General features: G+C 40.2%; 1 protein-coding gene across 10 annotated transcripts in view; it reads left to right on the forward strand.

The window, feature by feature from the left end:
- The window catches only part of ZNF827 (zinc finger protein 827), a 129386-nt gene that overhangs the window by 48457 nt on the left and 59867 nt on the right, over positions 1-21062 (forward strand). For 9 of the 10 annotated variants that reach the window (XM_040554568.1, XM_040554561.1, XM_040554563.1 and 6 more), the window contains 3 exons: positions 255-1265; positions 5729-5901; positions 15489-15972. In XM_040554568.1, the coding sequence (XP_040410502.1) occupies positions 255-1265; positions 5729-5901; positions 15489-15972 (1668 nt within the window). The remainder of the gene's footprint in view (positions 1-254; positions 1266-5728; positions 5902-15488; positions 15973-21062) is intronic. The other variant, XM_040554562.1, reaches the window with a different exon arrangement.

A 21062-nucleotide genomic window follows, 5' to 3' on the forward strand; every position in this document is an offset into this window, starting at 1 on the left:
TGCAGTTTTAACTGTTTTAGTAATGTTGACTGAAAGATGACAGGCTTCCTGAATTTGGTCTTCAAAGAAACCCCTGTTCCTAGTCACAAAACTTCTTCCTGGTCACTCAGTCCAGGCTGATGCCAAGTCCGTTCACTTCAGGGGGATGTGAGGTGGCTATCCAGAAGGGTCATGCAGAGGCCAGGCATACTCCATGCTAAGAAGTTATTTTTCACAGATTTGGGAATAATACTGTTTTTCTTGGTTCCACACAGATGGTACCAGACAGGAAGAGGTGGAAGGTGAGCTCAGTGAAGAGGAACGCTGGTTTGGAAATTCTTCAGAGACTCCTTCAGAAGCATCCTATGGAGAAGTCCAGGAGAACTTTAAGCTGTCTCTCGAGGACAGAATCCAGGAGCAGTCCACTTCCCCAGATACTTCTTTGGGAAGTGCAACTCCTAGCAGCAACACAGCGGAGTTAGGAACCGTTGAAAATGAGGCACTGAGAGACACATTACAGAGCAAAGAGCACCTTTCTCCTGATGTGTCATCTCTGTGTGAAGAAGAACCGCCAGGTCCAAATAAGCCACTGAGCAGTAACCTGAGGCGGCTGTTGGAGGCGGGCTCCCTCAAGCTGGATGCTGCTGTTAACGTCAATGGCAGAGTTGAGTCCCCCGTAAATCTTGGCTCAAATCTCTCCTTCTCTCCACCTGCTCATCACGCCCAGCAGCTAAGTGTTCTTGCCAGAAAGCTAGCTGAGAAACAGGAACAAAGTGACCAATACAATGCAGGTAGTCACTTTATATGGAATCAAGGGAAGTGGTTGCCAAACTCCACCACCACCTGTGGTTTGTCCCCCGATTCAGCTATCCTGAAGCTGAAAGCCGCAGCCAATGCCGTTCTGCAGGACAAATCTCTTTCAAGGACTGAAGATACTATAAGATTTGAATCCTTTTCCTCACCTTTTAGTTCTCAGTCAGCCAGCTCCACGTTAGCAGCTTTATCAAAGAAAGTGAGTGAAAGAAGCATGACTCCTGGGCAGGAGCACCCGCCTCCAGCTAGTTCTTTCCTTTCTCTGGCTTCGATGACCTCTTCAGCTGCCCTACTCAAGGAGGTTGCTGCGAGGGCTGCAGGCACCCTGTTGGCAGAGAAGAAGAAATCACTGGTTGCTGAGGATCCCCTGCAGCTTTCAGAGATGAAGCAAGAGAAAGCAACTCCACCACAGTCTTTGGAATTATTGTTACTGCCAGTCCCTAAGGGAAGAGCATCCAAACCCACTAGTACAGGTATGGATACAGTTGGAGCAACTGAGTAGAGTGCATTTGTTTTGCTATGCACTTATATAACATCTCTTCAGTGGGTCTGGATTTGTTTTGATTCCACATATTATGAGAATAAGAACTAGGTACTCTGGGGAAACAGTGAAAAAGCTTTTTAAAATACCAGTTGAGGACCAAACTGTCACAAATGTTTCCATTTTTGAAAGATTTAAGTGTACAGTTCAGTAATTTTTATTTTTTTGTATTTCATACAATGGCATGTGCCCTCCCTCACCAAGTTCAAAATAAGTCCACAAAAATATTTAATGGAGAAGATCAAAAAATCCCTGTTAGGGAGCTCACGGTATCAGTGAGCATATACAAAACTAGTGCTTTTGAAATACTGGACAAGGGAGAATTCTCCCTCCTGCTGTCTCTATCACAAATGGACTTTTGTATAATCGCTTACTACCCTGTCCTAATTTACCAGAGTATATTATTATGTTGCCACTTTTCATTAAATTTTTTTGCAGCAGCATGAACAAATCTCACATGTTCGGTCTTTTACAATCCTTTGTCATTTAGAAAAAAAAAAAGTGAACTGCATTTCTCCAATTTAGCTCAACAAGAACCATTTTACACGACAGCCTTCCCTCCACCAGTTTCAGCTGTTGGCATTCAAGGAATCAGGCTTATAGGGAATAAGAAGAAATAGTCTTGGTAACAAAAGCTTTGAAGAACCGGTGGGCCATGCATGAAAACTTACATGATCCATCTTCAAAATAAGGAAAAACAAGATTCTTTCATCTCTTTTTATAAAAGGTTCACGTCATTGATTCATATTTCTAGTAGAAAATCCAGGCTTCAAGTGTCTGATACCAGTGTTCCCCCTGCAGTGGCGTTCTGTGGGATGCTGTGAGCTACACGTGTTCTGCAAGTGGTGTGCCGGTGTGTTTTGCCAAGGCAGCTGAAGTGGCAAGCTAGTCTTGGCACGGGTCTGACCTAAGGTTTCCATTGGTTTAGATTAAGTCCTTTCCAGAGTAATGGAAGCTAAACCAAAAACAGACCTTTTTGTGTTGGACTAGGAGGACCCACACTGGCTACACCAGAGCAACTGTGGGCATTAATTTAATTAACTTTGTGATGAAGATTGGCCTTCACACAGGAAGGACAGCAATGGATAGGAAAGGGGTAAGGTTGAAATTTATTTGCAGTTATTAGTTTGTTTCTTGCTGGAGGAAAAGCCCTTCACATCAGAAGTTATTTAAAAGGGAAAATAAATGGTTGGAGTAAAATCCAGGTTCTGTGTTTGACTAATAAACTGTGGGATTTGTCCGTGCAGCTTGTTCTGGGGGAATGCTGTGGGGTGTGCGTGTGTGCTGGTAGTACCAGCGCTTTGCAAACTAGCTCTGATGCAGCAAATTCTTAGCAACTCTTCTCTTTGCTGAGGGCCCAAGCGGTCTATGCTGCTGAAGGATAACAATAGGGGCCGACTGCCTCAGGTCCTTGGTAACCAAGGCACAACTATTCATTTTTTGTAATATATGGGGCTAGTATCCCAAGGGGAAGGGTGTTTCCTTTCAGTTTATACACACTGGGCCAATGCCAGTTGGCATCTGAGCAAACTTTATAGTGTGATGTTCATAACAAAAGTTCTTCTAAGTCGGTTTTCTGATATGCAATTAAGTTTTTCCTTTTAAATAATTAACCAACTCAAAACAAAAAGCAAGCGGTTGGTTTGCATATATGGATGTTGGTTTTGGAAGGCCAAATTCCTTGGTTTGTTTGGCTGTGGAGGAACGCAGCCTGCAAAAAAAGTCACTAAGCAATGACCTTTGATTGGAGACTTAATTTCTGTAGCACTGAGCTGGGTAGCAGGGCATGTGTATTTCCCATGAAAATAAATGTCACACATTCCCAATTCCTTTTACACCTACAACCTTATGGCACTAGAAGCAAAGAAACGATATTTCTTTAACTAGTGAAGTTTAATAATGTTGTATCTGTTATTGTGTGTCTGATTGATTCTGGGGACACAGGGTTTTTGACTTGTTCCCAGAGAGTTAAACATGTTTTCCCAGTAGGCACAGAGTGAGAGGTATTTTGTTCCCCTCTCATACTTGGAACATTTAAGGCATTGTTGAGTTTTCTTTGTTGTTATGAATCTGTTTTACTTACCCACCAGCAACATCTAGCTTTGGTTATAAGATCAATACTCTGCGAGATTAATTAGATGTTGACAAGCAAGGAACAGCAAAGGTGGAGGCTAGTATGCATGCTGCTCCTTTGCCCACCATGTTGAGCTATTTGGTCGGAGTTATTCAGGCAGCAAGCTGGAGCTGTGGCTTATCAGAACATTGTCACGTCTAATACCACAAGTCGGGCTGGGTGGACTTCATTCTTGCTTGTACAGGTTCTGCTGAAGTGGCACAGAGAAGACTAACTTTTAATGAAATTATTAGTATTGCCAACTTTATTAAATGCTCATGGATTTTGGGTCAGACTTAAAGGAAGTCTGTAATCTCTGTTAAAATTCTGATGTAATTTCTGAAAGACTGTGGGTGGCAGCCCCCCCCCCCTTTTTTTTTTTTACTGACAAAATACTTGCTTGGTAATAACTTTTTGCCTGCAATGCTTGCAATTCTGTTCCTGAATTTTTCTGGGGAAACACTGGCTGATTCTGTCCTCAGTACATTCACTTCTTCCGATTAATTGACAGCGTGTGGCATAAAATACACGTCAATATAAAGGAAGGAAAGCTGAACCCCCCTTTTTTTCTTACGTTAAGATTTGCGTAGTGTAGTAAAGTACTACTGTGGTTGAGCTTTGGAGGGAGTTGATGCAAATTCCGCATGCCATTAATTGGCATTGTTACTGGTGAAGTCTCAGGCATTTGGTCCAGTTCTTTGCGTATTTTGCAAAGCGCTAAATTGCTATTGATTGGTCTTGTTTGCAGATTTATTTTTAATGGTGTGGAAAATGGGTAATAGAAAGCTAGTTACACATTTCTTCTGTGGATCTTTTGTGATAACCAGAGGCTGGGGAAAAGATATAATAGAAGGAAAAGAAACGGTAGGTAAAAAGTGCTACCGATATATTTTTCTGTGGATTGTCTTTCTCCTGCCTTTTGTAAAGATACTAAAAAAGTGAAACACAAGTAATTATAGCATTGGCTTTGGCTTGCTCCATAGAAAGTCAGAGAGGGGAACAATTTGATAATACTTTGAGTGTGATAGAAAATTTCACAAGTAGACATTCTGGACTTGCAGAAGTGCATGCTTTGGCAGTGTGTCCTTTTTTGTGCTTACATAATGAGTAAGTAATCAGTGGAATTGCAGTGTCTGTGTTTCCTACCTAATAGCAAGAATTATTTTTTTTAGGATATGACAAATCTTTCTGGTGGTTTTTACCACTTAGTTCCTCACTGAGGGAATTTGGTTTTTGCTCTATCCTTATCAGTAGGAAATAACTGATAATAATGAGATGAAATAATCTGAGAGAAGTTCCAAATAGCAGGATAGGCATTGCTGAGCTCTGGATATTTGAAAACAGTCTGTCTTTTATATTGAGGGAAAAGGGCTTCCAATTCTGTAATAATGCTAGACCTTTATAATAAGCAGAGGAAATTGTGGTGAGAGAATGAATGGATGGATGGTTGTGTGTAGTCAACAGCAAGGAATTTCTCTTTCCATCAACCTTGAGATGGTTCCACACTCAGTAGTCTAACCATAGTTGCTTGACAAATGCCACCAAATGCTTTTCTTTTCGTAGGTGAATTGGGCAGTAAAGCAGAGTGAAAACATTTGGGAAGGCAGTAGATTTAATGCCCTGGTAAGTAGAGGAGTACAAGGAAACCCATGACTCTAGGACCCCTGATGGCTGAAGTTGCGGCAGCATCTGCTCGAGCCGTAGCTAAACAAGTTCAGCAGCAGGGGTTATGAAATCATTCACTTCTGGAGTTAAATATATCTGATATGCAATACCGACGTGCTTGTCAGTTAAGCTGTGAATTGTCCTGTTTTCTATCCTCCATATCCACCTGGCGATCAATCAGATATGGGAATGGATCATTTTTGAACACAGTTAAGCATATTTTCCAAACGCTACTAAAACTGGCATTTGATAGGAAATGAGGCTGCAAAGTTACGATTATGGGAGACATCCATCTCAGTTCAGTTAAATTATAAGGAACATTAGGACCAGGTGAGACAGAGTAGCATCCCCTACTGATTAGCCAAAGGATGTTTGGGGCATTAACCTTTATAAATTATGGTGACCTTTCTTAGAGGGAGAATAACTAGATTAACGGGAAAAGAGACATGCATGGGGAGGAACTGAAATTTCTGGTACATGTTGTTGTTTAACTGATGTGTCTCTTTGCAGATGAAATACTAGTATTGAAAAATGGTATCTTGAGTATGTTTACAAGGGGAAAGTATTTGACAAGTGGCTGTAAAGGATCCTCTCTTTTTCTTCCCCCTTCTGCTAAGCCTCAGAAGAAGAAGGAGGAAAACCTTTCCAGTGTCCGATCTGTGGTTTGGTTATCAAGAGGAAGAGTTACTGGAAACGGCACATGGTGATTCATACAGGTTTGAAAAGTCATCAGTGTCCACTCTGTCCATTTCGCTGTGCCCGCAAGGACAATCTCAAATCACACATGAAGGTAAGGGAAGTGTTTACTAATTTTCAAAATACTTGAAGTGTCAATCAAAAAATGATAGCGCAACAAACCTATTTCAGTGGCATTTGCAAGAAGAAAATTTCACTGTTTGTACCACTAATTATGTGTTTATTTAAATAAAGGCATCATAAAGAGATAAAGAAATAAAATATTTTCCTTTGCTTGCCTTTCCATTTTATGTCATGTGGAAGCAGCCCTGGGTTACATGCACTAGGTGCAGCACAAGCTGTCTGTGACGGATTTAGTTCTGGACCTGGAACCACCGGATGCAGGGATGGTAGCTGAGATGCGACACCATGCAAACATGGCGGTGCTGCTTTCTGGCTGCAAGCTAGTATCTGCCTGGCATTGCGTTGCACTAAGGGAGCATACCAACTTGGTCTGCTGCTCTGCAGTTTGAACTTTTTTCTTGCTGTGATTTTTAACTGCAGGTACTTCAGAAGTGAAGTATCCAAACAGAATGAATAACAAGTTATACTGTAATGTTTTGGTTTTGAATGTTTCTACTAGGTTTAAAATATGTTTTTAACTCAGCCTATGCTTTAGGTTCAAACTGAAGGTGACCATTCGAAGGAAGCAACATTCATGTTGGTATGGAGAAATACAAAAATGTAAAAAAACTGAAGTTTCTTTAGCTGAATTTAGCTGAAGTACTGCATGGTTGCAAGATAGGAAGTGTCTGGTCTCCTATAATATAGGGCATGCTTGGTGAAGTAAAAAATGGTACCTGACCCATTAATCCATGGATGAAGAAGCTGAAGGGTGAAGAGTTGCCTTGGTTAATGTACTCAAGCTGTGATAGTAACAGTGAACCATAATAATGGTTAATATTTTGTTTGTTTGGGGCAAATGTGTGTAAGAATACCAGACTGGTGTGGAGGGGCGCAGGAATGTTGGTTCAGCTTTTATATAAGCTATTGCAACAGATCACTAGACAGGAGTCTCACCTTGTTTACACTTGAGTAACTATTCACTTAAGTATAAATTGAGATGATTCCACTGATCACAACAGCAGATCTTGTTGAATTTCAGGTCCTTGCTAGGTCTGAAAACATTCCCCCAAAGCCAGAAGGCTCACCCCGTACCTCTCCTAGTGAGAATCAGTGCACTGTTCCCAGACATCCTTAGTGTATTGTGCTGGTCCTTGTCAGGTACAAGTAGGTTTGGTATTTGCAACTACTTCTTTCAGCACTTGGTGTTTGATGTTGACTGGAGGGCTCAGATGACCATCCGAAGTAGAAGATGTGAAGGAAGAGGAACTAAGCATAACAGGAAAAGTTTTTTATTTTCAGTTGTTGACAACCTGCACAGAAGCATGAACCACCTAAAAGCTTGCTGTTCCTTGGTGGAGGCCTGTTGTTGTGCCCTGCTTTGTGAAAGACATCCCTATTATTCCCTGCAGAAATTCTTGATCTCTGCTTTTTGTGCGTTTTTGGAATTATTTTTTACAGGTTGAAGGCCTATTTCTTCCTTTTTCACATGGTAATTTCCATAGGAGGTCATAGGTAGGATGTTGGAGAAAATCAGGGACTTTTTCACCATCTCTGAGTGCTGTCAGATTGATGGCTATCTGAAGCCCTTGTGCTCTTCTCAGCTCCTAACATAAACCCCTTCATTAACTGAGTCCACGTTGTCTTAAAACAGACCCCTGGTACAAGTATGTAACATGTAGCATTTATTATTTGGTAATTGTTTGGTAATTTGGTAATATGGTAATTATTAGCAAGTAATGCTTCCTTTTGATCTTGTTGAGACCAGAGTCAGCCCCAAAGCTGCTTGACAGTGTAAGAGATTATAGCTTCCTTTAGCCTCTGTATGTAGGTAAAGTCTCCTCAGTCAATGCAGTCTGGTTGTGCAGGTCATGATGGACTCAGTGGTTTTTGCTGGTAAAACTGCTCCCTATTTAAGTTGAAGGCAATTGTTTTATAAAACTAGTTGGCCAGTATTTGGTATTCTATTTTCGTTAGAGTCTTCCGGGTAGGTGCATAAAATCACAAGTGCAAGAATTGGCAAGATAATGTTTTACCTTAATTTCAGTGGGTTTCATATACTTTTCTTAATTGAGCAGGCCAGTCATAAAAACACTGCCTATCAGGTCAAAACTGATAAAAGTGGAAATACTTGCATAGTAGCAGGTGAGTGAGATGTTAGTCTTGTGTTGAACAGTGTCAGACATACTTTGAGTTTTCCTTGGTGAAAGTATAAATCAATAACAAGATTTTTAAAAATCACATTTTTTTTCTCATTACAAAACTGTGCTGATCTTAAATCTGTCTGTAAATAAGTATGAGCATATATATAAAAAAATGACTGTTCAAAATGGGATGTATACACACCAGAGGTAGTACAGCAGAGTTGGGATATAGTGTTCTGGTTATGCCAGTTGGACATTCCAGTGCTCTTTGTTGTCCCAGGACCCTTTGGGAGCTACCTGGTCTTGTATCTTTCCTGGCAGGCACCCCATGAAGGCAGAGCAGAGCTGCCTGTAGCTCTCCACTTATCTCTTCCTCCCCATGAGTTGACTGTAGCTGCTGGTCAAGACTGAAAAATTATGGTACCAGGCTGGTGTTTGTTCTTATAAGTCAATTTTTACTCTAGGATGCTATCACAAGCTAAGCTTGCTTTCTTTATGCTGCTCTTTAATTTTCAGGTTTTATGGTCCATTGATCAGGATGGCAGGCAAAACCTGTTGAGGTGTTTTGTCCAGCTGCGGTCTTCAAAATCTAATAGCATTGTCTGTGTTTCCTCCAAGGCAGCATAGCTCTGAGCTGGAGTACCTCCTCTTTTTTCTAGGTTCTTGTAGGAATTTTCCATTGAAGCAGTTAGTTTAGAGATTTGATTTCCATTAGTGGTTTGTGTGAGTGTCAACTTGGGGCTTCCTTATTGTGTATATCTTTAGGGTAATGATCAACTATATAAATAATGTTTTTTTATGGTAAACTCAAACTCATTGGCCAAGAATACATTGCCAATATTTTTGGTGTCTTGTCCCCTGCTAGAGAATATCTTAATAGAGAGAGAGCTGGAGCGATTCCAGCCCTGACCATATTCAGATCTACATGTGCTACCCACCATGTCGATGAAAGCTTTCTTTCAGTAAGGGCACTTTGCCAGGACCAACTCACAACTGGAGGCGAGGAAGTGAAAGGCAAGAAGGGAAGCAGAAGAAAAGTTTCCACGCAGGCACAAAATGAACAAGGGAGACGGAGTAGCTTGCCTTTTAAGGCACATTGTGTTATCTATAATTGTTATATGGCATTCAGATTCCACAGTGATAGGCACCTTAGAAAAGTCCTAAAATAGACACAGTACAGAATTTTATTAGTCTATTTTGGAGACAAATTATAGTACTTGCATAACCACAAGTTTTGGTCCTTCTTCACAAGAATCTGAGGGTAGCATCTGAGGACTTGATTCTGGTATCATAGTGCGGTTTCCAGGGGCCCAGAGAATGCTGAAAGTGAAGCTGAAGAAAATGAATGGGTAACTGAGAGAGGTGTCCTGTCCAGGCCGGCAGCAAGGGCTGTGTGAGACCTCCTCTCCGTATATTGAAACACATACTCAGTTTGAACATGTTATTTTCTTATTGAGCAAAAGAATATCTTATGTACTACTTCTGAAGCTGCAGAAAGCAACAGAAAGGGGTGGTGTAATTCAGCAAGATGTTTTCAGGCTTTTCTGTTTTTCCTGGTAGGGAAGTAGGGATTAAATTTACCTCAGAGCAATACCGCAAGCATCAGTCAGATTTTGGCCAATTGATATCTTTGGATCATACACATATCTTCCTCAGCAATTGGTGGAAGGACAGGCTGTGAGATCATACGGATATGTTCCAAGAAAGCAACAGGATATTAGCCTGAGTACTTGGAAGGGGCAATGAGGAAGAGGAGCATATGGCCAAAAATAATATCTATAAATGTTCCTTGTTCTGCTATATAGACATAATGCAGAAACGGTTGAGCCAGCTCTTCTAGCAGTGGAAAAGAAGTTTAGTGTTGTGAACTTGTGCTGAAGCATGATGGTAAGACAGAAAATGAAATTGAAGGTTAAGCTTAACAGAACAGGCAGATGCTATGGCAAGCAGGTCACATGGTGCTCAAATACAGCATCTTTGTGCTACTGTTGCTTGTGAAGAAGGACCACGTAGTGAGATCTTAGATTAATACTTCTGTGTCATATTCAGTGGGTTCTAATCAACCTGCGGATCAGAGGGAGGCTGTTGATTACACGATAGCAGGAATAAGAAAAGGCTCTGAAGAATGTATCTAGGTGCTTACTGCAGTGATTTGCATCTTCCTCTATCCCTCAGCAAAGGTCAGAAAACTGCATAAGCATTTACGGTCCATTTTGGTGAAGTACAGAACAGGTTACTTTGAAGCATCTTCAACGTCCAGGAGAAGGAGGATTGCTGTGTTTTATGAGAGTTTTTTGTTTAGTTTTGTTTAAGCTAACCTTAAAGAGCCAGGGGAGGCTCCTATGATTCCATTACCTCACCTCAGCTGACGGGAGGTACTACGGACTTGCACTTCTTTTCAACAAGTGAAATCTGTGCCTTGAGTCTCAGATATGTACCACAAGTGACTTCAAATACCTACCTTTTAATCTTGTCACTCTTTGTATATGGTACAAGAATACAACAGGAAAAACATGTATACCTTAAATCTGACAAATAAAATGAAATAAAGTTTTTGAACAGGTAGTTCAGTCCTGCAGAGAGGCTTTTCTTCTCCTTCGCTTTTTAAGCAAAGCAAGGAAATGGTTTCAAAAAGAAAATCCTATATAAATAGTGTATGTGTCCTGAGGCGAAGGATCATACCAAAACTAGCACTGTAGCACTAAACTTCTGAAAGTACAAGATTTTAAAAATGAAGGAGTTCATCAGAAAGCATGAAAGGAAATGGCAGAGGACACATGATAGATGCAAAATAGAGATCTCTCAAGTGTATCTGAGTGTAGTCTCAGTAGGTATTTTATGACAAGATTAAAAAAAAAGGGGGGGGGGAATAGGTGAGGAGGCAAGTATGTATGCAAGTATGTATAAATGTCAGGTTGTCGTAACTGTTGATTGTAGTAGTTTCTTAAACAGATGCTCCTCACGTTAATCCACATCAAACAAAAGTTGGTGAGAAAAATAAAACCTACAGTGGGCAAAGAAAAAATTGATAATTATGTCAATGAGAGTAAGTCAGAGTGAGTAGTCAGAAGCAAACAGAATTCACGCACATGCAATTACACCCTTTATGTGCTAATTTTGCTTAGGGATGAATGTCCTCTTTATTCTCCCCTTTATTTTGAGTGTGGAAAAAAAAAAGCAAAACCAAAACAAACAAACAAAAACCCACAGGAAACAACAAAACCAATAAAATCTGCAGAGTCCCGCAAAAGAAAGAGGAATGCCAAACTTTCCTTTCCTGTGCCTCATAACTAGAAGGGAGAGTCTGTGCAAGTAGCATTACCCCAACTTTAAGGAAGTGGACAAGAGAAGATCTGCCTCATTGGTACTACAAAGTTGCAGGAGTAGTCTATGTCATTTTTTCTCTCATCCCTACTCCCCCTTGTTCAGTGTTAGGTGGGGTCACATCACTTAAATTGGTTGGTAAATCTGCCAGGATGTTGCTTTTAAGTATGAAAAGATGATTTAACAAACTGCTTATGATACCAGGAATGTTAGTACGTCGACAAAAAATGTAACAAAATATAGGATGATATGAATGATGTGATATGATAGGGACGCGTGGCTCCTGTAAAAGGAAATCATGTGTTCTTCCACTAAGATGTTTTGAGTGTGTCGAGAAAATCATGGACTTGAGAATCATTTGAAATTTATTTGGCCTTTAAAAAAGCCTTTGGCAAAGCTGCTCACTGAGAAGCTGCCAGATAAATTAAGCAATGTGATGTGCTATAGCAAATTAGAGATTCACCAAGAGATGATAAAACAAAGGGTAGGAAGAAATTAGCAATGTTAAACATGACAAAAGGCTAACAGAGGGGTGTTCCGTTGCTAAGAGTGGCGTGTAGTATAGAAAATATGCACACAAACTAATGTCTGTGGTGTAAGAGAATTGTAGACGATACAACCTCATGTACACAAATCAAGATTAGAAAAGGCAAAACTTGAAAGAGAATAAAAAGAGGCTAGCTGACAGATAAATGCAAGGGCAAACGAAGTTACTGTTGACAAATACAAGGTAGTGCACCTTGGAAACAGCAGTCTAAACTAATCATGCACCTGACTGTCTTTAATATAACGAACTGTAACTACTCAGGGAAAATATCTGGGTATCATTGTAGACAGTTCAATGAAAACCTTTTCTTTGCATGTGCAGTAGTGGTTAAAAAGTATGTTAGATATTCAAATGTGTGCAGAATAGAACAAAAATAACACTGAAAATATTACAATGCTATTACAAACATATGCTGTGCTGCCACTTCTGATATTCATTTCTGATGCACGTTGTGCATGAAAAAGGTATATTAGTATTAGAAGGAGTTTTAAAAGCTGGCAATGAAAATGAGTAGTGGGATGGCAAGAACTCCTTTGAAGAAAGAAACTGAAAAGATTGGAACCGCTTGGTTTAGAAGGTGTGATCAAAATAATGCATGTGGTAGAGAAGATAAATTGAACTGACTCTTTTTTGTCTTTCTTGTAATGTGACAATGAGGAGGCAGCAAGAGAAAATGAAAGAAACAAACAAAAAGAACCAGTAGATATATTGTACCCAAGTCCTCCAACTATGTCTAAAGTTTGTAGGAAGCATGTAGATCTGTTGAAACTTACTGTGTACTTCATATGAAGCGCACACAGCAAAAACTGTAGAACCACAAAAGACCATTTGAGACTGGGAAGACTGTAGGATTAAAAAAAAAAGATAAGTATGCTTTGCACTGTCAAGGAGAATATCCACAGTTAAATGAAAGAAACTCGGAAGAAGTCCTTCAATGTTTTTGACATAAGTCAGAACATGGTTTTATGGGATTTTGGAAGAGCCTTTCTTTATGTGCTCTGGTTTGTTGCAGCGTAATTCGGAGAGATCCAAATCTGTCAGCAGCCAGGCTCAGACTGAGACTCTGGAGAAAACTTTCCAGCTACCCTCTCATCTTCTCTTGCCTGTGGTTCTTGCTGTCACCAGGGAATAGGAGTCAGGTCAGGCTGCTGTGTTTGTCTTTGCCAGGGGTTATCTGTCCCCCATTGCAGTAGCTCTGCCACCACCAGCAGCAGCCTAGCTGAGTCTGAAGAAGACACCTGATGGTTTGGGTAGCACTAGCACAGTGTAAGAGCCATTCCCTGGATTTTAATTCTGTCATTCCTTGGCTGCAAGTTATAAAAAGGCTTTAATTTAGGAGAAATCCATTGGTGACACTGCTGTTGTCTTCGGACAGGAGAGAAATCCAAATCAGATGAATCGGTCCCCCATTCTCAAAAGGTACCGCAGGGGTGGCTTGCCGTGCTCCTGGGAGGAGAGGGTGGGCTCCCACACAGACTTTGCCACCTATCTGCAGCAGTGACAGCCTTCAGGAGGCATCGCATTGATGGTTGCGATACAGGGTCTCTGGAAGAAGTGGTTAAATATGTAGGCAGGGAAATGTTGATTGGTGGGGATCCTGGAGACAAACTCTGGCACACAGGATCTCAGTGGGTGTAAGAGAGAAAGTTGCCATGGTGAGAGTGCTTGCTACCATTAGTACCTCTCGGTGCTCTTCGTGAAGGAAATACCTTGCATACTGCTGCGCTCACAGACCAGCCAGTTTCCAGCAGTGGAGATAGACAATCTGGTTGGCATTTCCGTTGTAACCTATTAATACTTAGAATTTATTGTGCTTCTGTTCTTCTGCAAGGTTATTGCTTTAAAATTGTCTTAGGCTAGCATTAGCTTTAATTTTTTGTTGTTGTCAGTTGCAATTCTAAGATTCCAGAATTTGTCTGTAAATGTCATGCTTATACAATACCGAGAATGTCATTCTGTGAAGCGGCTGGCCAAGAGAAATTCTCTTTTGCTATCTGTTTATTTAGCACCTAATCTCCAGAGCCCTTGAAGAACCATTGAATAAAAAGTTACGCAGAGCTGGTGAAATGTGTTTTCACTGAATGCAAAAAGGGCTGCAAGAGGGAGGTCTACCAGCTTCACGTTTTAGCAGACCTGAGTTCAGGTGCAATGCACGTAGAGCTGGGAATGCTGGATAGGAGTTTGTGACTGAATTTCTTTTTGGCTTTTGGGCTCCCAGGCTTCAGCAGCAAGCTGTGATTTCCTGGCACAGGTGGCTGCTTCTGAGCCAAGCCCAGGGAGCTGGGGATAGGGTGCCTCTCAGTAGGGTGACGCCTGCCTTGCCAAGAGTTCATCGAACCCCTCCATGTTTCAGGTGAAATATTTTATATTCAACAAATTGCCATTTTCCAACAAAAATCTGTCTTAGTGCAATGTTTCCAGCCAACTCAAATCACAAGTGAAAATGAATGTGTGGAGCTCAATCTGGTGCCAATTTTTCTTAATCACGTGTTCATCAATTAGTAAGGAACAAACGTATGTATTTGCTAGTCTTTCTGGAGGGAGTAGCCCCGAGTGCTTTTGTCAAGATTTTAAATTTATTTGTGAAGCTATGGAGACAAAACTTTTTAATACACCTGTGATTATTATGCTGAGCTCAATTATTCCTTCCCTTTCATGAGTACTGTGTTAATCAAGAACTTGTATAATTGTGTGTACATAGTTTATATTAATGAGTGTGTCTGTTCAGGTAGATAATATGTAAACCATTGCAGACGGATGGATGGATAGAGTTCTTTTTAAAACATAATCAGGATTAGGCCTGGGGATGCTAGACGTTATATAGTCATATAGGAGCACGCAGTCTCTATGAGAAGGAGCATACAGTCAAAATATGAGGGCAGTAAGATTAACTGTAATCATTGACTGATAGAATTAGCTGTCAAACACCATCTCTCCTGTCTGTAGTTTATGATAACAGAGCTGTTTATTTTCTGGGAGAATTAATTTGCAGTGAACTGCTTCACTAGCACATTGGTATTGCCAGGTGTTGTGTCTTTACCCTAATAGTTTGTAAATTGATGATGGACATTGCTGTGCAGGTTGATATTTTGCTGGGTTGCTCTGAACAATTGTTATTTATGAGGTTGCACAGAATGATCGTACTTAGCAGGACATATAATAAATAGGTTCTTGTGGAGTTTCTTTGTTTGGTTTTGTTTTTAATCAAGGAAGCTGCTAGTTATAGCTTGGAAATCTTTTTTTGCACACTGACAGGTCATCAGGATCAGGTCATAAGAACTGTTTTACCCAAAGCAGACTTCATCATTTCCATGCCACAGAAGCAGATGTTTCTGATTTTTTATTTTCAGTTGAGTCTGATGTTTATGTTGACTTATGTGTGAAAGAATCCTACTGTTCATAGTACCTGACCTCCTTCCAAGTGCTCTGAATGCAGAGTTCATTCATTAGTTAAATTTTCTTTTTTTTTTAAAAGCAGTCTCAGACATGTTGAGCTGAGATTTCTGTAATGCTAGTAAACTGCTCTGCTTAATACATGCTTTTATCTTTCACCTCTTGAACCAGGTTCATCAGCACCAAGACAGGGGTGAGACCTTTCAATGCCAGCTATGCCCGTTTACTTCCTCCCGCCACTTCAGCCTGAAACTCCATATGCGTTGCCATCAGCATTTCCTCAGGACAGAATCCAAAGTGAAGGAGGAAATACCAGAAACTGAGGTGAAGGGCTCACCACAGCTAAATAGTGACTCCTGCTCGGGACCACAGAGGGAAGGAGTTGGACCTGACCTTATGGGATCAGCATCTGTATCTAAAACGCCTGATGTGGCTGGGCAGGCTAGTGGAGGAGTTCCACCTTTACTAGTGAAAGAAGAGCCCAAAGATGACAATGGCATCTCAGCTGCACCTTTTGCTCTTAGCACTGTTGACAGAGCCCCCAACAACACAAAGCTGAAAGAATCCTCTGACTTTGTGGCCAATACAGCATCAGCACTATTCAGCCAAGACATCTCTGTCAAGATGGCATCAGATTTTCTTATGAAGCTGTCAGGTAATTGAGAAGCAAGCACTAGCAGCGGCAGCTGCTCCTTTGATGGGCTAAGAAACCTTTTGCCTTGGGTCTGCTAAGTCATTGAATTGCAGGGAGAAAAACATTGCAACTTCTTAACTTGTAATTTCTTGTTTCTTTGGGTAAGAAAAGAGGTGCATGATAGAGGGAAGAGGGAAAGCAGTGAGAGAAGAGAAAAAGAGAGGGGTTTTGCTGTTTAATTATTAAAATCTCGGTTTGGGAGTGAGAACTTGTTTTCCAGGCTTTGATATTCGCTGACAATTACCTTGGCAAATCTCATTTCGTGTGTTTTTTCAGGCCTGCTAAATATCTGTAGTTGTGGTTTAAATTCACTGAGGGTCACAAGCACCCAGCATGTTAGAAAATTCAGCTCTTAACTTCTCTGCCTTTAACCATCTGTTAAATAGCACCAATAAGTGATTGGTGACCTTCCTTTCAGAGTAGCATATGATGTCTAACTAGTCAATGCTTGTGAAGTATGAATGTTACTGCATTTCTTGATTATTAACATGAAATTTGTAGTCCTAGAGAGTTGTGAACATTTTTTTAAAAATATTTTAATTGAAATCCATATCTAATGCAAAACGTGTTTATTGTGGTTTCTTTTTTCATTGTCAGATTATTGCTGTGAGAATGATATTCAGATGTGTGAATCTGAAGTGGAGAATGTGTTTAGGGAAAATCTATTATTTTATGTGCTCTCTTATTGATTTGACTGAACATTTCAGAGCTGTGGACATGCTAGGAGTTTGTTCTATACTAAATGTTTTCAAAATTGGCCTTTAATTCTTAAAGAGAAAGAAGTCAGGAAAAACGTCACTGGAGGAACTTGTGTTTCACAAGGAGAAGACAGTCTGTGTTGCAAGTTTTAGGCTTCGGAGGTAGAAGATGCTCTTTTCAATAGAGAATAATTGGTCACCTTTTTCCTTTAGATAGGATGTAAGTTGCATTTCAGTAAATTTTATTGTCAGGTAAAGTAGGAAAGTAGCTCTGTCCTAATGCCCCTGCCTAGGTGAAACTGCAGCCTTTTATTGTGGAAAGGTTTGCTGTCCTCATCTGCCCAGGATGACCAACAAAAAATGAGCAAAGATGAGTCTGTTTTGTCTGTACATTGTTTAACTGAGATTTGAATTTGAACTCTATACGAAATCCATTTTTGATGTCTGACAGCTGTCCTGTATATGTTGTCATTCTGATGTCTCTTTTAAATTTGTATTGTACACCCCGTGGCTCAGTGCATCGGCTGTACCGACCTGTGGATGGTAGTGCTCGTGAAGGATGCATGTAGCAAGAACGAGAGCAGAAAGCAGGAGAGGGGGAAAGGGCTGAATGCTGAAAAAGCATGCAACATTTTGATGTGTTGTTTTTCATGTAGCTGTTGATGGGGAGCTGTTTACAGTTTGGCAGCCGGTCATGTTTTCAGTGTCTGATCTATTGGCATGAGAAAAAGGATACAAATGTACATTATTCATGCAAAAGGCCTATGCAGTTATTTTATGGTGACTTGCTAAAGGTCTTGAAACCTGACTTGTATGCACTGTTACCTAGCAACATGTTATAAAGTCACTGGGGGAGTGAGATGTATCTGTAATTTTGTATGTGTGCATATTTGGATGAAAATGTACTGCCAGTCTCCAAGTTTACTACACAAGGAGAGCAATGTTCAAAGGAACAGAATTTCTTTTCTCCTGAGATTTGTATTGTGTTATATACATTTAGCTTGTGCTTTCCTGCACACAATGTGCATAAATTTAGAGAATAAGTAAAAGAAATTCTCTTTAAACAAGTTGGCTAAGTAATAGCTGCATTTTTTGACTGCTTGCTGTGCTGAACCAAGTTCCTTTGAGTGATTTCTTTATTATGACACTCTCTTCTTAGGCCCATCAGAACTTCAATTATTGGCCTTACCTTTTCCATGATATAAATCTTTTGACATCTCAAACCGTATATGCCAATTTTAACAGCCAACACAGATTTGTCGAGACCAAATTATGTCAAAACAATCTAATTTTCTTCTCTGACAGGCCTTGTGGCTAAGAGAGAAGCAGTAGATAGATATCTAAGCTTTTAGAATTTGGCATTTATTCTTATTGAATATTGATGGCTTAAATGAACATTTATTTTTGCTTGCCAATGTTTATTGCTCCTCCTCTTCTTTCTTAGTTTCAGTTTCTGCGCCTCTAATTTCATGGGAAACCTCGGGGCCTGTTGGTTTTCATTTCTGGGCAGTTTCAGCCTCTTCTTTTTCCAAGCGTCTGACCCGGAGGCATACTTCCCTCTCTTCACACCCAAGAGATGCATTCTCCAGTACCATCTCAGAGCAGAAGCTTAACTACTGCATCTGGGGTGGAAGATGGTACCAAATTGGTGGCTATTAACTATCATCACTTTTGAAATCAAATCTTCATAAGCATGTATATAATCTTGACTGGATATTATTTCTGATTGCGCAATGCGGTACTTCTCTAGTCTAGGTGAAGTAGGTATCAGGTGGCTGGAAAACAGTATGTTGAGAGTAGCTTGCAGGCCAAAGACAAGGGTTGCCTTGAAAAGGGATCAGGGAGAAATGTGCAGCTATTCAGCAGATAGTTGCACAAATAGAAAACCAGGAACAGCAGCTAGGTAACAGTTCTGTAGGAAAGGAACGTGAGTTAATAACATCATACCGTTGCTAGAATGGCAGTCATTGTACTGGGATGTATAAGGAGAGAAACGACCCCAAAGAAGGGGGAGGCGGTCCTGCTCTTAGACTTGGTAAAGTCCAAGTTTTTTTGGCATTATGGTTCATGAAGAGCATGGACAGTTGGGAGGACTTCAGAGGAGAGCAGCAGAATTGACTGGAGGTTGAGGAAACATTTCCAGTGAGGATGCATGAAAGGGAGTGAGGTTGTGAAACCTATCGAGAAGACTAAGGAGAGTCACTAATACACCTTTAATGCGTTAAAACGTTTAGGGGGGTGAATAATCTGATGTTGATTCATGATGATTAGGACAAACAATAACATGCTTATCTGTTGCTCTAGGTTTTATGCTAGCGTTAGAAAAACCTTTCCCAAAGTTGAGGTTTTTAAACTTCTAATTGGCAGGAGAGACTGGGACATCTCCACCACTGGAGATTTTTAAAAAACAGATAGCTGCCTGTCAGATATTGTTGATCACGTATTAAGCAGTAGGATGGACTAGATACATGTGTCTTGGTCAGTGAACCATACAACAGCAGAAGCAGTTACAGGAAACTCCAGCTGAACAACAAGTAGCAAGCTGTAGAGTAGCAAAGGCGGGGGGGAAATTACAAATGTTCAAAGTTGGACCTGATTTTGAGTTGTTCATAAATGAACTGAGGTGATAGGGCTCAAAATGGCTTCTGAATTTTAATTCAGAAAGACTTTGGGGGTCTTTAGATTCAAAGAGGTAGAGCAACGCTGGTGTAGGTGACCTTCAGAGATCCCTTCAATCCTAATTTTTGTATGATTCAATGACATTGGTGGCCACAAATATTTTTAGAGGCATGCAAATCATGAACCAGAAAATAGGAACAAATATTGAAATCTTTTCCAGATTTCATTCTCTAGGCCTTACCTTAAGGTAGGAGATGTTTTTAAATTCATAGTGATATAAAAGGATTCTCTGAATTTTTATTTAACTTTGGAAGGATTATTGTTTATAAATAAAATTAGTTGAAGACTCTTAACATATAACCTTACACTAGAAAAATATTTAAGCATGGGTCTGTTTTAACCTTCAGACCTTCCCCCTCTTCTTTTCAGTGTGATTACCTGTATGCTTTAAGTTGCCCAAATACTTTGCTGGATCAGTGCTTTGCCAGGATGTTTTGTTCCCCCCCTCCACTAATTCTTTGTCACTGCATTCGTATTGTAATTTGCAGAGTATTTGCTTTTCCTGTTTTAAAGATTTCAGTGGTAGACATTATACAACACATCTCTTTAAATTCTGATGCCCTTCCACCCACTTCTAAGGCTTGTTTTCTTCTGTAATAAAACATGGCTTTCACAGTGATCCAAATTACCATGGCCACTATGCTCTAGTGAAGTTATTACTGTGCCTATGTTGTGCGCAGCAGTTACTTTTCATAACATTCGAAAATAAATGAAACCCATCAAAATGAATGGGATTCTTGCACTATTGATCTCAGAGGAATTCTGTGTGGAAATAGTAATTGTAGAGCATACTTCATTCCTGGCCTCCTTCCCCGGCTTCTCTGTGTTCACCAAGTGCATTACTCTAGAAAGCATCTCTCTTCATCTTCTGACATTGTGTGTGCCTTGCTTCTGAAGTTCTTTTTATGTTTCCCAGGTTACTTCCATGGAAAAACTTTAATATAGAAAGGGGGAAGGAGGGATAACAGGCATGTTGAGTGTTTGGGGCTGGCCATGTTAAACAAAGAGAAACAGTGGTTTCTCCCAGTTTAAGTCACATCTGATGTCACTGCCGTGTGAGGAGTCAAATCTTGATTTTGGAAAGTAATGCCACCGTGGGATTTTGGTGACTGTCCAAAGAACTTGGGCTTTGCATTCATGTTTCCTGAGCTGATTCCATTAATGGAGTAACAAAATTGTAAATCATCAGACAGCTACACACAAAATACTAGTAGATAAGCTAAGTAACCGCTTAGCTTACCCGTTCTGTTTGCCTTTTGAAAAGTACTGCATTGCTTAAAGGTAACACAAGTAACTTGAAATGTTGCAGCATTTGCCATTGACAGTACTGAACTGGCTGGCTTGAAGATTCTTCGAGCAGCTATTTTTAATAAAATAAAAGCATGTCCAATTAAGTTGTCATAATTGATGCACTTGTGTAGTAGGTTCCAAAGAAAAGACCATGCCGTCTATATTTAGGATTCATAGTTTATGCCAGAATGTAAATTTTCAATTGGAATATGTAAGCGGACAGGGCTGGCAATTATTCAGCCATATCCTTAATTTAAAAATACTGTGAATTCCATAATGCTGCTGGCAGTGTAAATACCCCTGATGTCATCAAGATCTCTTTGAAGTGCGTCTCCAGAATCACATTTTCATAATATCTATATGAACCTTTAATTTAAAATAAAA

The sequence above is a fragment of the Cygnus olor genome, chromosome 4 (assembly GCF_009769625.2).
Source record: "Cygnus olor isolate bCygOlo1 chromosome 4, bCygOlo1.pri.v2, whole genome shotgun sequence".
NCBI classification, from domain to species: Eukaryota; Metazoa; Chordata; class Aves; order Anseriformes; family Anatidae; genus Cygnus; species Cygnus olor.